Source organism: Centroberyx affinis, unplaced genomic scaffold (assembly GCF_046629955.1).
Source record: "Centroberyx affinis isolate AG114_WGS23_722 - 3 ecotype Tasmania unplaced genomic scaffold, CSIRO-AGI_Caff_v1 ptg002689l_1, whole genome shotgun sequence".
Taxonomy (NCBI): domain Eukaryota; kingdom Metazoa; phylum Chordata; class Actinopteri; order Beryciformes; family Berycidae; genus Centroberyx; species Centroberyx affinis.
This window is the reverse complement of record NW_027280870.1, coordinates 309,194-326,556: the sequence shown is the minus strand read 5'-3', so window position 1 is coordinate 326,556 and position 17,363 is coordinate 309,194. Positions and strand designations below refer to the sequence as shown.

Here is a 17,363-nt window from a genome sequence, read left to right as displayed (position 1 = left end):
CAATACAATACAATACAAAATACAATAAAACTAGTAACAACAACTAATCAGTGCTTTGGCCTTTCTGGTGCAGCAAATTTAATAAGAATAGCTGGCAAAGCTGAAAATCCCAGATAAAGACCTAACTTCTTTCGTGATTCTGCTGTACTGCCCTTAGGAAAGTACTCCTTTGAAGTTTGTATCCACACTGGATAGAAAACTATTAAGTCTGCTAAATAATCTCAGTAGGAACAGAAAACCCAACGACAACATCATTGGCCGGACAAAAACTCTGACTGTGTGTTGAAAACAGGAAAACAACACAGAAACAGCTGACAACATCCAAGTGAACATTATCGCTGCCAATTCTCTGCTTGAGAATTTTATAGAGCGTAGGCTCCACACTCCCACACATACAGTATCTTTGCCTTATCTCAACAACACCCTTTGTCAATGTCCATCAACAAACTTGGAAACAAGTAAATAGGGCTTTGGTTTAATTGTCCCCCGGCGACATGTCGTCCAAGTGTGCTGCTCTCTACAGAACTCCAGCCTGTTTTAGACCAGATGCATCCCATCTCCAGGCTATAAACCAGGGTCAACTGTCCCTCACCCAGACCTGGTTTTGGTCAAACACCTGGAGCTGCTTCCTATCTGTGAGCCTTTTTCCATTTCTCCGGGGGCAAATCTTCATTCATGCCTAATTAGGATCTGATTACCGTAACATCACTACTGTCCACTACCATAAGCACCGGTCCCAGCCAGAAATAGTGGTGGTAGTGAACCAGTGGACAGAGGGGGCAGGGGCCGGGAAATTTGAGTAGGGTGTGTGTGTGTGTGTGTATGTGTGTGTCTAGGGCCATGTGTCGTGCATGCTTGTGGATCTCTTTGTGACGTGGGGAGGAGGGAAGGAGAAAGAAGGCTGTTGCTTTAAATAAGAATGTGTTCATTTTAATGGAGAGAGGGGGGAGGCCCTAAGCTCAATTTGTCTGCCTACTGAAACAGTGTGCTAGAGGATTTTTCATAATTTAAAAGCACCAAGGAGGGTGAGTGAGAGAGAGAGAGAGAGAGGGAGAGAGAGGGAGGGAGAGAGAGAGAGAGAGAGAGAGAGGTGCATTTGAGAGAGACAGCCTCTTAGAGCTGTGAGGCAGAAGTGATGGATTCAGCCCTCAGAAAGTGACAGTCTTCTCCTAACAGGCCACAGGCAGCACACAATCTGCCCTGGACTCTCACTATTTATCAGGACAACTAACTCCATCAGCAAACTAAAGTTACCAATTCAAAGTCTTCCAACTTTTTTTTTTAAAGTGGATTTTTGAACAACCTGCTGAATGTTTACTGAAGAGTTCCCAGCAAGTTGAGCTTCTGGTGGGCTAATGACGGTCTTTTAATCACAGGTTTTAAAACACAGTTACCTCTTCAGTGCCGGAATGGACTCAGGTGACAAAGAGTGAGTAATAGACGGGCAGAGTGCGGGAGAGGGAGAGAAGGACCCAGCGGAGCAGCTTTCACACTTGGGATGACTTTCTACCAGGGGAAACTTCAATCAGCTCTGCCAGGAGGGCAAGGCAACTGAAGGAGCCTAATCAACGGTCTACAATTATCTTGTAAGCACTTGACTTTCACTCTCTGCATTGATGATTTGTGTATGTTTGTAAGAAGTAATGTGACAGAACAAGGGATGAGCTTTCTTGGGGTGACTCTTGCCAGTTGCCACTGAGCTGAAAACCAATAGCTAACCTTAATGCATTTCTGTTGCCACTTTCTGAAATGTTATGTTAGACTGCTCACTTTGAAATCACCCTACTTCAAATAATGATTTCTACTGATCTGAAATGCAGCAGTCATCCTCTAGCTTGGTTTGTAAGAAACGTTTGGTGCCAAAGGGCATTTCTACTTTCTGGACAGACAGATGGCTCTGATAGACATGGTCGAGAGGGGTCAGTTCAATACAGGGGGATGCCAGAGAGTGGGCTCTCCAGGCTAAGTGCTTCGTAACTACTGATAAAAGACTTGTCAAAACATAGGACTCTGAAGATATTGTTCAACAAAGGAAGACAAGCAGTCAATAGGGGGTGATGAAGATGTATAGGTGCTTCAGCATCAACATTCACATTCTTGATAGACAGCAATAACACAAAAATCTCTCTCTTTGTATGATAAGTGATATAGAGAAGACGTTTTTTTCTCACACAACACGAGGCATCTAAAAAAGGATCAACCACTTCTAAAAAGAAAAATGATAACCTGCTTTCAGAATGACTATGTCAAGCGGTCTACGGCCTCAGGATGTTCCCCTGGGCTCAAGAGGACAGGGAAGCAGGCAGTTGAATCCCGGCTTTGTTTCTGTTGCCAGGGCAGTGTTTGGATAAGGGGGCTTTGAGGTAGAATGCTGGAGCTTATCGAAACAATTCCCGAGACCCCCTGCCTCCCCGTCTGACTCAGATCACAAGTGAGGGACGAAACAACACACCAAGAGGCATGAAACACAGAACGAAACCTGAATTTGAATTAAAACTTTAACTCTCCTGTTCCATGGAGAGTCAAAACAAATACTGTCCCGCACTATCAAATTGAGCAGGTAGTTGAGGTTAATCATGTTCCAAATGTCATGTTACGGGCTTACAAGGATTACATGCTTGAGGAAAGAATGAGGTCACCCTCAAGGTAATGCAATAGTGCAGATTACCATGAGCAAATTGAATTTGACTCTGATCCAACACATATTGGGTGTCATGCAGGAGGCTCTGCCAGTTCTCAGCACAGTTGGCGCTAATTTGAACATGCAGTACAAAGCCGTCTCAAAGTGTCCACTTCTTTTCGGCTACTGACGAATGAGGTGCCGTGTAGATGTGTTGTGATCTCCTGATCCCAGGTGATGATGATGTGATTATGAAGCATTCATACAGAAACTAGGACAACGGGGATGACTGGGGTCAGTAGATCTGTCTTATAGGTACAGCGGGGCTAAGGGAAGTGAGTGCTACTGTGTCTAGAGGGTCTAGCTCTCTCCGTCTGCCACCACCATCGCCTCTCCGTGTGTGTCTATGGCAGCTCGCTCTAATGAGGTGACGAAGAATGTGAGGAATGCCATGCTCACGCTGAAATGAGAGGGGCTGGGGGTGAGAGACATCAGCAAGGCCGAGCGGGGCTGCCCACCTTCTAATTACTATGTGCTGAGCATGACCAAAAAGGCTGGAGCACAATGCTGGTCAGAGACACGCTGACTTACCCCCTGCACCCGCCTATCACACTTGATTTAACATTGAGTAAAATCCTGAGGTAGGATTCATGTAAACACAGACTTACCACCTGAAGACAGTCAAACCATAACATTTTAGTGTGAAGCAGACTCTACAAAATTACTCAATTGAAGGAGCTGCCAATCAAAGAGGTTAGTAAGAGTGTTCACTGTCATTTGTCTCTAAGCACTGAGTGGTGATAAAGTGTAGCAGCGCTAGCGTATATGACACTTCTCAGCACCAGTTAATCATTGGCGCTATTGGCCAGTCAATAGCAGCTCGTTAAAGTGAACTGATGTTGGGACAATAATGAGCTGTGGGGGCCTTAACAGCGGAGAAGGGGAGGAGGCTGGCTGTTGTTCCCCCTGGCAGACGGCGGATGGGTTAATAACAGGCTGTCTCTGTCGGGGCAGATGGGACTCTCTCTGGTCCCTGGGAGCCTGAGCCCAGCAAGCGTTGTTATTTGAAAACACACATTAACAGAAAAACACTCACATACACGCACGTACCACATGCACTCACACAAACACACACTTCATCACAAGCTGCAAACGTTTTCCCCTCAGCTTTGAAGCGTAGCGAGACCTAGAGCAGGAGATTCCGGGCTAACCACGTCCAACATGGGACTCCTCCGCAGCAGGGGCAAATCACACAGCATTTCTCAGACGCAGAGCTCATGTTCCAGGGGGGAGAAACCGCAGGAGCCACTAGCCAAATACAGTCATCAGCACATTAGATGGGACAGGGGCCGGGTTGTTGTATTATCTTGGTTTGGGTTTACTTGTAAGCTATTATTAGTGATTTCTGTAGGACTTTGATCTACAAGGCATATAATTTCCATTTCACATCTTTCAGTGTATATTGATAATAAGGATCTGTCTTTTCAGTGTGGTAAATTCTTTATGATGCTACATTCTCTGCATCAATCAGCATGTGCTGGGTGACGTCATACAGCCAGACTTTGTTGGTAGGATTAGTCCTATGAAAGACCTCATACTGTGATGACAGAAGACAGTTTCATGGTAAATTTGAAACAGAAACTAGACTGTCAACAGGTATGTTTGTGGTGAAGACTTTCCACAGGTGCTTTTTTTTTTTTTTTTTTTAGCAAAATAAGAGTCAGACCCAACAATCTCCTGTATTCAGGTGATTTTTATGGTGAAGGTAGACCAAAATATCAATAAAACTGACAAACTATACAAGAGCACAGCATGCAGGAGTGTCTTTTCTATGTTCATTGTTTTAGTAACAAAAAGTGTTTACATATTCTATTCTAGACAGATACAGCCAAAAGGGTCGAATGCGCAAATTAAGGGTCATGTTCTTGGAAAGCACCACATTTCTCTTCTCCATGTCTCCAACCTAATGTGCTGGCAGCATGCCCAGAGTAACAAGACAAAAACATCTCTGCTCTCTTCTGATTTTCAGCTGGACATTGGTTATCTTTCTCGTAGCAATAAGCGATGAGAAATAAGGTGTGAGGGAAGCGCATGTAAGATTGGCAACCCTTACGCAGCTCTTCGAAACAAGGTCGATACGAGCGTCTCTATAATGCTTTCTGATCAGACAGGCCCCTTCTCTGGGGAGGTGTTGCGCAGGACTCCTCTGTAATCCAATATGCAGCAGCTTTCAATTAAGGAGCCCCAGGGGTTCAGGGCCTTGTTATCCTAACACAGGAGTTACATTCTCCTCTGCACTCAGTGGCATCCCCTCCGCTTCTAATAACACCACATCACCTTCAAACACTGCCTGCACTTATTTTTCTCATAAAAATACCTGCACTTTGAATTCTGGGACAAACAGCTAAGCGTCTTGTTTCTATGTACTCATGAGGAAAGTTATAGGTTGTACCTCAAAGGCCACTTATGGAGACAACGCTGTTGAAGAGATTGTAATCTAAACATGGCGATATCTCAGATGTTAGCAGAAATTCAAACTGAGGCAGATAAGGTTGTTGTTATGTAACATTCCTATTAGATTGTTTAGTTTTCATGCCAGTTAAATTGAGATATTCTTTCAATCTTCCAGTCAAATAGAAATTCCAATGTTCAAAAAGAATACAAAAAAAAGGATTAATTGCCTTTCAGTCTTGGAATGCAACTCATTTACCTCTTTTGGTAAGGGCTATTGGATAGGTCTGATGCAACACGATCATATTTAAAACAGATCCATGAATAGCATCATCCGCTAGTGTCTCAGATTTTCCATAAGCAAAGATGTCCAGGCCTGCAGAAGGGGAGCAGATAGGAGTGTTTTTATGTGTCAAGGCCCAGCAGTGGCAGTCACCCAAGGAGAACCTGAGCCAGGACAGCAAGTTAAGCTAAACACACTCCCCTGACAGCAATGTAACAGACGTACAACAGTCACTAGAGAGCTCAGCACATCATTAGACAAAGGAAATATTTTTCTTAGGAGGAGTGTGAGAAGATTAGTAACTTTCAAACAACCTCTATTCAATACATTTGATAGTGGTAAGCTGATTTAGCCACACCAGGATTGTGGCCAAATGTATTCAATGAATTAGACAAAACAGCCTTGGGGAATACAACGCTGTGTTTTGTCAGTAACTATACACACTGTGTAGCAACCGTGAGATTCTTTATTTATACTTTATATTCACATATGAATATATCACAGTGCCCTATATATTACATAATTTAAAGACTCAGCAGGGGAAGTGTGTGTGGTTTCATTTCAGCACTAATATTTTTGGTGGCCTATATTTTTTCGGGAGCTTTAATGACCTGCAGCCCTTCCCTTGGTTGGGATGTGTAATGAATAGGGCTTCCCTGGGCAGAGCAACTCCCTGAGCTGTGTGCCTGCCTGCTTCTGTCAGGTAATGGAGGCTAGGACCAGGGTATCCTGAGGGACAGCCTGCTTCTGGTCTCAATCAGCAAGGGCTGTGAAGGACTCTATTGATGTCCTGTCAGAATGAGCATGCAGCCCAATCCTGAGGGTTCCCAACCTTTATAGCAAGGAAAAGGATTCATACAATTACAATAAAACCCTTTAGTGTGGGTATGCTCATAGACTCTTTGGTTCACTGCTTACTGTAACACAGACACAGTGACTCAGGGGTAATAAATACCAACAGTGAGTCAGTTATGACACAGTCTTTTTTCTACAATACAATGACATTCTCCTGTCTTCTTTGCCTTTCTACTCAGGCTTTGGTGAGGTTGACCCAAACTCATGGAGCTCCCTTCAATGGTCCTGCTGGGGCTCCTTCTAGTGTATGGACTAGTCTGTGGCGTCCAGCAGACTCAGGGGAGTCCCTCGGACAGCAGCCATGCCAAGGACCAGGATGGTGGTCAGGAAAAGACCCAAGAGTTTGAGAGCAGTGAGGATGGTCTAGAGAGAGAGTTCCTGTATGCAGGAAGGAGTAAACGTGCTCCAGCTGACCAGCAGCAGGACAAGTGCTCCTACACTTTCATTGTGCCCCAACAGAAAGTAACTGGAGCCATCTGCGTCAACTCCAAGGAGCCCGAGGCCCTGCTGGAGAACCGGGTCAACAAGCAGGAGTTAGAGCTGCTGAATGTGGAGCTGCAGAAACAGAAGAGGCAAATTGAGACCCTGCAGCAACTGGTGGAGGTGGACGGAGGCATCGTCAACGAGGTCAAGCTGTTGAGGAAGGAGAGCCGCAACATGAACTCCAGAGTCACCCAGCTGTACATGCAGCTGCTCCATGAGATCATCAGGAAGAGAGACAATGCCCTAGAGTTGGCTCAGATGGAGAACAAGATCCTGAACCAGACCTCCGAGATGCAACTGCTCACCAGCCGTTACAAAGACCTGGAGCACAAGTACCAGCACCTGGCTTCCCTGGCCACCAACCAGTCATCCCTTATTGCCCTGTTGGAGGAGCAGTGCCAGAGTCGCCCTGCCCCCCGTCATGTCCCCGTCCCCCAGCCCCGGCCTCAGCCCCCTCCACCTTCACCGCCCCTCAACAAGCCCTACCAGCCGCCCACCCTTCCACGCATCAACAACCAGATCACCAACGAGATCCAGAGTGACCAAAAGTCTCTACCGCCTGTTCTTCCTACCATGCCCAGTGGCACACACAGCCCCTCCACCACTAACAAGCCCTCTGGTGAGTCTTTCAAAGTCAGACATGAAAAGGACTTTTTCTTTTGAATAAGATAAATTGTTTGTTCGTTCCTTTATGTTGAAATAGTGAGGCTGGTCATTTCTGATGAAATCTCACCAAACACACCAGTCAGCATCACAAATAGCAGTCACAAACAATAGGAGTGTGTGCCTGAGCTTGTGTCAGAGAGTGTAGAGCTATATTGGACCTCTTAATCATTGATCACAAGACAACTCCAAGTACCCATTCTTCAAGCCATAGTCAGTTTACATAATAAGTCCCACACATTCCTTGGGGAAAGGGCTCTCAGTGAGAACAGAAATCCTGTTGTCTAGAAGCCTTTGAGATGCATATCATCTAATTGCCTTGATACAACCCACACAACAACACAAAGCATAGTAAAAGGGTAAATGCATGCGCCTAAATGGATTGTTGGACCCAAGCCTATTGGTCTCTTAAACACGTTACTGGATGATAAAGCTTTGAAATTGGTGTGAAGGGTGTTTTCATGTTATTAGTTGCAGTGAATTGTCTTTTCACTATTTACAGCCACCATTCTTTAGAAGACTCTACTTCAGTCTTAAATTGGAGGGAAAAAAAAGACCAAACCAATCTCAACATGACTACTTGAAGTTTTTTCCATTGACATTTGGTGCTACTGCTTGCCATTTTCACTGGGCTGCATGTGAACAGTACCCTTTGTATGGAATGTTTGAAAGGAGGCAAGTAATTTCCTGCCCACAGCCATGCAACTTACACCCCAAAAGTTACATAAACCCTTAACACGAACAGAGAGCTCTACACAATGCGGGAATGGAGGGAGAAAGAGAGAGACCTGGTAGAATGAGCAAGAGGGAGAGACAGTGGGATGGAGTGGAGTATAAGAATTGGGGGAGGAGGAAGAAAAGGGGAGGGGTTAAAGTATGAACAAAGATACCAAGAGTCAGTGATGTCATTTGTTCCATTTACACCAGGCAAGAATCAGTCATATGTTCCACCAAAGCAGCAGACTTTATCAGGCAGAACAGAGCAGGGCAGGGCAGGGCAGCTCTCTGGCTTGTATCTGCTCAACACAGACATTCCTTGGAGTAAATGGATGGCAAAGAGACGGATATCATCCAGAACAATTTAATACAACCAAAAACAACTTTGTTACTGCTACACTCCTCATTTCCAAGCACTTACTGAAGAACTCCTGGCTACTCACATGAACCTTTCAAAGGTCTCATACTTGGCATTTGTCAACTGAGGAGCATATATAATAATCAAGCTGCTTGTTTCACTGGCTTTCCTCTTTCGTATCATCTCCCTCTTTCTCTCTGTCATTTTTTTTCTTTTTGTCACTCTTGAAAACTCTTGCCCCCTCCCCCGACTCACCTCTACTCCTCTATGTGACCCGTAATGCATCTTCTTTTCATTTGTCTCCATTGTCTTTGGGCACTTTGTAAACTGGGCCAGTTGGCAAACCAAACAAGTGTGAAATCTTGAGAAGTTAAACACTTTCACAGCCAATTGGAGCAGGGGAGCCAGTGGCCCCATTAGAGTGTTTTTTCCATATCTACCGAGTTGGAAAATGTTAGGGTAGAATAGTAATGGTATAGAGGCAATGTGCTAATTAGTTTTCACTTTTAGCAACTGATTTGCACCATGCAGAAAACCAAATGAGACAATTTGAGCATGCGCAGAATCTAGCATAAACTTAATTCCTCAACGAATTTAATGCTGCATGACAGTGTTAAACATAATTCTTCTTAGACTTGCTGTTGGTGTTCCCATTTAGGTCTCTTTTATCAACTGTAGACAACTATTACATCTTCATTTCCCTTCACAACATGGCCATTATATGTTACTTCACACAACTTATTGTAATTTTGTAGAAGACTCCAGCAGACTTCCTGGCAAAGGCATGCAATGTAAGGCAGGGATTTACAAGGTATTTTCTTAAATTAATTTAGTCCCGGAAATCCCCTCTTCAGGGCAATGATGTAAGGCCTAGATAAGTATACTCCCACTGAAAATGATAATTCAAATTCAAGTGGGCTTAACATGCCTATGACAGTTTTAAGAAATTTCCAAAATAAAAACTGCTCTCCACTCCCCCCACCAAAAACCTTTGATGTGTCAGTACAATATAAAATATACCCCCAGTTAAACAAACACAATAATCATCCCTCACTGAAGAGCAATCACCCGATGATCTAAAGTTTTTGCTACTGTTTCATCATTGAGTAGTCAGGATTCCCTTTGCCCTCATGCCAGTGTTGCTTTTGGCTGCGCAGCCTGCAGCCATTTCCCTTGTGAGAGCAGCAGCCAAAGTCAATTCTAGTCTTAAACTGAGAGCCTCTCCTGCTGAAATATGGGATTCCCTACGGCAGAGAAGAAAAACTCTTTGTGCTTCTTTATGTTTTTCTCGATTGCTTTTTCTTAGCTCTTGAGATATTCCGTAAAACTGAATGGTATGGCAGGAATTCATGCTTTATGTCTCACGTCTGCCTCTTCCTCATCTCCCATGTACGTAGGTCCATGGAAGGACTGTCTGCAGGCTCTGGAGGATGGTCACACCTCCAGCGGCATGTACCTGGTGAAGCCGGAGAATGCCAACAGGCTTATGCAGGTGTGGTGTGACCAGAGACACGACCCAGGTGGCTGGACCGTGATCCAGAGAAGGGTGGACGGCTCTGTCAACTTTTTCAGGAACTGGGAGACATACAAGGTGTGCAAACCTCTCACCAAATCAAGGACCTCATAGTTTAAAGGGACACGGGTGGCTTATGTATGTTGTTTTGACACTAACCAGAGGTGAATGAATAATGAATAGGTAATTGTTAAGGTTTCAAAGTGTCTGATGTAGTACCTGCAAGGTTCTGCTCCAGGCTACCTCATGACTCATTAAACCCAGCAACATCAGTTGGGTCTTTGTGTAATTGGTTCACACAGGACACGTACTAATTAAACAAAATGTGGGAGACAGGCAGCCATATTGGAAATAAATGTCACAATAGTCGGTTGTGCCAGCATTCCTGATGTTCATGAAAACTATTATTTTTAGAATTTGGCATCAAAGTGAATTCTTATGTTCAGTAAATGAGCAGGTCTGTGGAGAGCATGAGAGAGTGAGGGAAAACTTATCGGAGGGGAACACATTTTCTTCATCTTTTGAAAGTGAGACCACTCGAACAGGGTGAAGCAGTTTAATGGTAAACATTTGAGTGCACGCCAACAATTTGCGAGGGCCCTGATTAAATCCTGGCCAAGGTCAACACAACAGATCTTTCCAAGACTTTTACGATAAACCTTAAACCACATGGGATCTGAAATTACATGTGTATACGCTCATCAGAAAGGGTCTTCCCATAATTCAAAGCATGTGTAGGGTAGTGGATGCCACATACCAACTTATGACCAGCGCTAGGACAGAGCAGCAAAGCAGCATACAGTATTTCCGATCCCTTACTACAGTCAGTGCAGACTGCTGTGTTTTCAATATCTGAATCATAGTGGAAATCTGGACACCCGATGCTAGCTATAAACTTGACTCACGGTCCATTTATTATAATGTTCCTTGATAATAAACAACACCCTAGACGAGCTAAACCTATAATTACCTCCAGAGCACAGAGCGACGACCCTGAATCATTCCCCCAGACATCCAAACTAACCGTTCAAAGCTGTTCAAAGGGGATTCAGAAAGGATTTCCTAATCGCACTGATAATGTTGTCTTGTCTCTGCACTTCACAGCAAGGCTTTGGCAATATCGATGGTGAGTACTGGCTGGGTCTGGAGAATATCTACTGGCTGACAAACCAGGCAAACTACAAACTGCTTGTCACACTGGAGGATTGGTCTGGCAGGAAGGTGTTCGCAGAGTACGCCAGCTTCAGAGTGGAGTCTGAGGCTGACTTCTACAAGCTAAGGGTGGGCCGTTACCATGGCAACGCTGGAGACTCCCTCACCTGGCACAACGGCAAACAGTTCACAACGTTGGACAGAGACCATGATGTGTATACAGGTAGGAATCATAGCGTCAGAAAGTGTTAAACAGCTTAAATCCGATGATCAAATATGCCTCTGTCCAGTGTCTACTGTACAATGTACGTCTGTGGGCATGCAGGAGTTGCTTTATTAATTTTCACCTTCATCTTTTCAGGTAACTGTGCCCACTACCAGAAGGGAGGCTGGTGGTACAACTCCTGTGCCCATTCTAATTTGAATGGAGTTTGGTACAGAGGAGGACACTACCGCAGCCGCTACCAGGATGGAGTCTACTGGGCTGAGTTCAGAGGAGGAGCCTATTCTCTAAAGAAAGTGGTCATGATGATCCGTCCAAACCCAAACACCTTCCACTAGAACATCCAAAGAACACATATCTGACTCTCACTACTCAAAAACCTTTGCAGCTCCTAAAAAACATTTTTTTTTAAATGGAGTGGCACCATACAAAGCCAGATGACAAAGAGGATGATGATGTTGAAAGTGCAATATCGAAGCATCGGGCTGAACTGTTGGTGAACTCTACTCTGGTACCTCCTGACAACCCAAAGAATATTGTGCACTGTCGTTCAGTTGTCCTTACCATTACCCCTTTTGCATTAGACTCAGTATAGAGATGTGCTTATGGCTCAGGAGTTGTGTGAATACACTGTCATTGATCAAACAATAGCCTGCTTTTTTGACTGGATATCGAGAGTACTTTCCTTTGATCTGTGTAAGAGGGAAAAAAAACAGATATAAATTGACATGAAGAGGGCAGATTACAATAATTCAGTTGAGTAGCTTTGAGGTAGAAATGCCTACAGTATATATTTAGTATGTATGTGATGTTGTATAATGCAATCACATGCAAATGAGGATGACACAGGAAACAGTATCCAGTGACTAACTTTTAATTTCATTTAAAATAAATCCTTCAGACGTGTAATTTATAGGAACAATAACAACATTTATTGACTTGTGATACAGGGTTGATATTCTGGCCAGTCTTGTCCATTACACTAACATACAGCATAAAAAGTGTTGCCATTTTCTCTTAAAATCCCTATGATTTTTGCAATAATAATTCCTTATTGTCGATAGCAATACTTGACTACGTATATAAACAGTCAACTCAATCAACTCACTGCAAAACCTTTGAGGAAGTACTGTCTTCAAAGTCATGCTTTCAATAGACATATTGAAATGTTTGAAACTTCAATTGCTTGAACAGGTATCCAATTGCTTGTATGAATCAAGCAGTGTATTTACTGTATAAATTTAGGGGTTTGTTGATGTCAATAGATCCAACACATTGCGTCTGTACATAAAAAGATATTTGTAATATAATGTAACAAAACCTGTTATGTGCCACTATTAAGTTGCAATAAAATATGTACAGCTTGTGTCTTTGTTTCCATGTGTCTCTTGGTATATACTTGATACAGTTACAAGTAATCATAATAGGGTTTCCACAGCAACCACTAAAATAACCTTTAACCTTTCTTGAAATCTTTGGAAATTACTTACAGTTATAAAAAGCCCACATAAATAGAGTCAATTCAAATCATTTGTTCCACATCATATCATTAGAGACATATCTTATAGATCATATCATACATATCATATAGAGATTTAAAAACATCACTCATCAGAAAACCTACACACTTAACTTTTTTTCTCTCCCTCACTTCATTTAATGCAGTTGGCAGTCTCCTTTATTGTGTGAGAATTGAGCCTAACCAACAAAATAGGATCATATTTGTGTGAACAGAACCCACTCAAATTAATGCATTATTGTGGTTATATTTCAGGCAAAATAGAGAAAATTGTTCGCTCTTGAGGCAAAGCCATGGTTCCACGGGAACTGTGGAGATTAGGACAATTACTGGAGAAGTTGTCGTATTCTCTTTCTATCCTGTGGATAACGTTGGTCCATATGAGAGAAGTGACACAGTCTGTGATATATCATGTATCAACCGCAGATAGAGTCAGTGCAACAGGGAATGACAAATAAAATGGGACTGTAAAACCTCAGGCATGCGGCAGTCCCTTCCGCTCACAGCAGAAACCACCTTTATTTCACAATGTGTCAATGACATTTCCAAAGACAGCTGGAAAATGTAGCAAGAATGAATTTACGCTGCAATGAGTTGAGCTCCATTACTGTAATATTCTTTGACCAGACCTGGGTTGAGGAAAGTTTAGACAGTTTAGAAAGTTTTTAAGTCAATTTAGCATGAATTTCCGTGACTGACAACAAACACTATCTGAGATTTATTTGAAAATACTATTTGACTCAGGTTTGTCAGTGAACGACATTTTGACATATCCAAGATGGACTGACTAAAGAGACTGATTATCAACACAGCAAAATGTGTTGAGTGCTGTATGTATTTAAAATTACTTTCTCAGAGTAAAACCCAGCTTAACATGTTAGTATTTTGCTCTGCCAAAGTGAAGATGGATGTTTATGTGATAGTAGCCAAGACATATATTAAACTGACAAACACTGGCTGCTAAAACTGGCTCACAACTCAAAAGCTAAGAGGTTTTCTTCCCAAAGACAAAGAGGCTTTGGATGGGACAAAGGAAGACATCCATCTCTAGGACTGTCACTGTTGTCAGCTGTGTTTTCACTGGAGATGGATGGGGCAGTAAAACACACACTGTACCAGATCCTTCTGTCTTTCCTGAGAGGACAACGCTATGTAACTACTATTCAATGATTTCTTTACATAGTAATTATATCCTAACAGTAAAGAACAACTATCTGCATAATCCTTGAATCAATCACAATTCAGACATAAGTGAATTGTCTATGTGAGTGCAAACGTCGGCAGTCTGGTTTTTGTATTAACCTGAGCAAAATTCACAGTAAAACAGAGGACGATGTTTCATCGTCTCCATAAACACAGAGCAGTCTCTTTGGATGTGGTGTATGTCTGAGGACTCACCACTATGGAAAACCCTCAGTAAGGGTGGCCTATGCAGCCCCCACTCCTTCACCGACATGGAAAACCATGAGCTGACACAGTGCTCACTCAGCACAAAGAGAACCGCATTTCCTGAACCTTCAAACCTGAACCTTCAAACTGGCCCATACTGTTGTTTCACATCTGTAAAAGTATGTACTTTAACTTTTAATAGAATCATTTTTCACGTCCCTTCACTCACCCGACTCCTTTTCACTCCAACTTCTGAGTAAATTTAGTCATACTAGTGGTGACCACTTTATAAATTTGTCTATCTATTGGGGCATTTACCACCCACATCTGATGCTAACTTTGTTACTATGAGCAGAAGCCATCCCAAAACGGGCTGTTAATGACAGTCCCATAACCTTGATAACTAATAATTATTGATAATTATTAAGAGCTATCTCAATCAAGCTATCTAAATGGGATGAATTCATTAGGGGAGACATTAGGACATGAAAACTATTTTAATGACACCAATTTAAAAGTAAATGAGTAGCCACCCAATACTCTTAGATAACTATTATAACTTCTATTTGAGTACATTCAGAACTTATAATTTACTTGAATCAAAGGTGTGAGCACTCCTACCTCTGACTGTAACACAGCTTAATGTCTTCAGTACATGTTAATGGTACTGTGTGGGGGAAGTGATATTTTTCCAGTGTATCCATTTCTCATTTTCCAGTAGTTGTGGTCCGGTGTCATCTAAAAGCAATCTGTTCATGCAAGCAGCCAGTACAATCGTGAATTAAGGTTAAGGAGTATAATCATCAATAAAGTAGGATTATTAGAGCCCACTGACAATTTAATGTTTACACCTGTTCTAATGCGGAATCTCATATTCTGTAAATAAAGCAAGTCACAAAAACACATTTCACTCTGACAGTAACCATGAAGTGCCTGCAAAGACGATCACATCCATCTTTCTGTCATCTCCCCCTTTTCTCTCTCGCAATCTCCCTCCATTCGTCTTTTCAATGTGATCACTCCATCTTTCTGTCATTCCTCACCACAGACCATCACACATACTGGGATGGAGCAGCTATGCTATCATTTCAGTGTCTGGATCACTTCTCTGTCTCTGTTGTGTCTAAGTACTGGAGCGTTCCACTGAGGTGGCATATATGACACAACAGTTGTGCACAACCGATCATCGTCATCATTGTCACAAAGAGTCAGCAAAAACACAGCTCTGACACTATGGAATAACGAATAGTAAAAGCCAATAAAATACTGTGCAATAAAAGGCAAACCTTCTAACCAACATCCAACAACCAACTTTTTCCCAATCATTTATTCAAACCACTCCCCATAACTGTTGCAAAATTATTGTGATCCATATGGGAGTTATTATGGATGTTTTAAAATAGAAACACATATAATAATGTGGTGAAGGTTTTCTTCAAGAGAATAGCCGCATCATTGTTTATTACTTATATAATAGAACTTTTGAATGCGGGGTTATTCCGTTTTCCAAAGGCTCAGCATTTGAACTGATTTCCAACTGTGGAGATGTGCAGGTCGGTTTATAGCTTTACAGTCACACGCCATGACCGCTGTTTCATGTGCTTCCAACACATGTCTGTGGTTCCTCTGCAGGGAACTCGCAGGAAACCTGTCATATGGAGCAATACCTTATCTATCAAAGAGAAAAGAAGAGAAGAGAAGAGAAGAGAAGAGAAGAGAAGAGAAGAGAAGAGAAGAGAAGAGAAGAGAAGAGGACTTTATTTTCCAACCCCGATGGAAATTTTCTATTGTAAGGTCTAATGTATTATAAACAGTATTGCTGTATAACCATAGTTTCGACAACAATGTAGCGAGTCAAGCAGTGTCTATTTCCATTAACTTACTGAATCAAGACAAGGGATGTCTGCTGTATTCATGGCAATGTTAAGAATGCATCTTTACTGTTGGGCAAACAAAAATCTCTCATACATAGCCTATATTTGGGGACTGGCCTTCGCGTGATAATTCAGTTTGGTACATTTTCCTTTTTCCCATGTGCACCCTGTGACATAACTCCATGAATAGCCAGGTTCAATTAGCAGACCCTAGCATGTGTATTCATCAAACACAATTCTCTTTGTTAATAATTGCATACAGACGCAATTACTTCCCAAAAGACACTGGACACACGCAAACACACAAACATGTTTTCTTGGTCATCTGGCATTAGTTTCGTAGATGCATTGGAAAAACGATTTTCTGACTGACATCAGCAAATTAGAGCAAGTGACCTCACTACAGCCAATCATGCTCACACAGGGATGTGTGCCAAAATCTTCAAATGTTACACCAAACAAAAATTTTAAATCACCCAGTGTCAGCATTAGGGCTATGGGGAACAAGTCTGGTGGGGAAACAGGCCAGAGGCTCCCCTCTAGACAAGATGGAAAGACTTAGGGTCAAACCTCCAGACATTCACTGGAGACTGTGATTCACTGTCTGACGTACAAGACACTAGCTGTTAAGCAGGTAAGCAGAAAAGAAACAAATAGGCCAAAAGTTAAAATCCTGCCAATAAATATAGCCTAACTCATCAGCTCAACACAATAATAGCAACAGACCAAATACCTGTAAGCCATGCACAGAGCCATTACTTGTCTATGAGTCAACTATTACTGGAGCATGGATCAACTCCAGCATAACAGATTGTCTCAGTTTTAATAAAGGAAAATATTATGAGCAACATGAGCAGGCTTATATCTGGAAAAGGAGCGGCTTCTCAGAATCTGATAGATGTCCCTCCCTCTCAGGGGATTGGCTTGGTATATTAAACCAAGGACACAGGTTTAATAAATCAGCAAGGCATGTTCCCCCAAAGTCAACTGAATTTCTGGCACAGCCAAGTAAACTTGGCGTAGGAGTTAAAGGCTTACACCAAGTTTTAGGAAGATTGGCCCATTAGTCAATTTAGAGAATATAGTAGACACCGAAATCATCCATGTGTCCCTGGTAGATTGTTTACTCCACTGACCACTACCATCACTTCCTATGGAAACAAGTAGGCCTAATCCCAGTTATGTTTTTATATCATATTCCCACACAAAACTGCCAGAGTTGTTTAAGATTACTTAACATTTAGCTTTAGAGCTGCTACAAAT

The 17,363-nt window shown here is 42.5% G+C and overlaps 1 protein-coding gene across 2 annotated transcripts; it reads left to right on the top strand.

Moving 5' to 3' along the window:
* The first annotated feature begins 1,106 nt into the window (after positions 1-1,106).
* Positions 1,107-12,655, top strand: angptl2b (angiopoietin-like 2b). 2 transcript variants are annotated; one of them, XM_071535321.1, is made up of 5 exons: positions 1,107-1,586; positions 6,389-7,311; positions 9,828-10,021; positions 11,048-11,318; positions 11,457-12,655. In XM_071535321.1, exons 2-5 carry the CDS (start codon positions 6,414-6,416, stop codon positions 11,654-11,656), a joined length of 1,563 nt encoding a protein of 520 aa, XP_071391422.1. In that variant the 5' UTR covers positions 1,107-1,586; positions 6,389-6,413; the 3' UTR covers positions 11,657-12,655. The 2 variants fall into 2 exon arrangements, with proteins under 2 accessions (XP_071391422.1, XP_071391423.1); XM_071535322.1 differs by lacking the exon at positions 1,107-1,586 and having other exon boundaries at positions 6,414-6,473; positions 6,525-7,311.
* Positions 12,656-17,363: the final 4,708 nt, after the last annotated feature.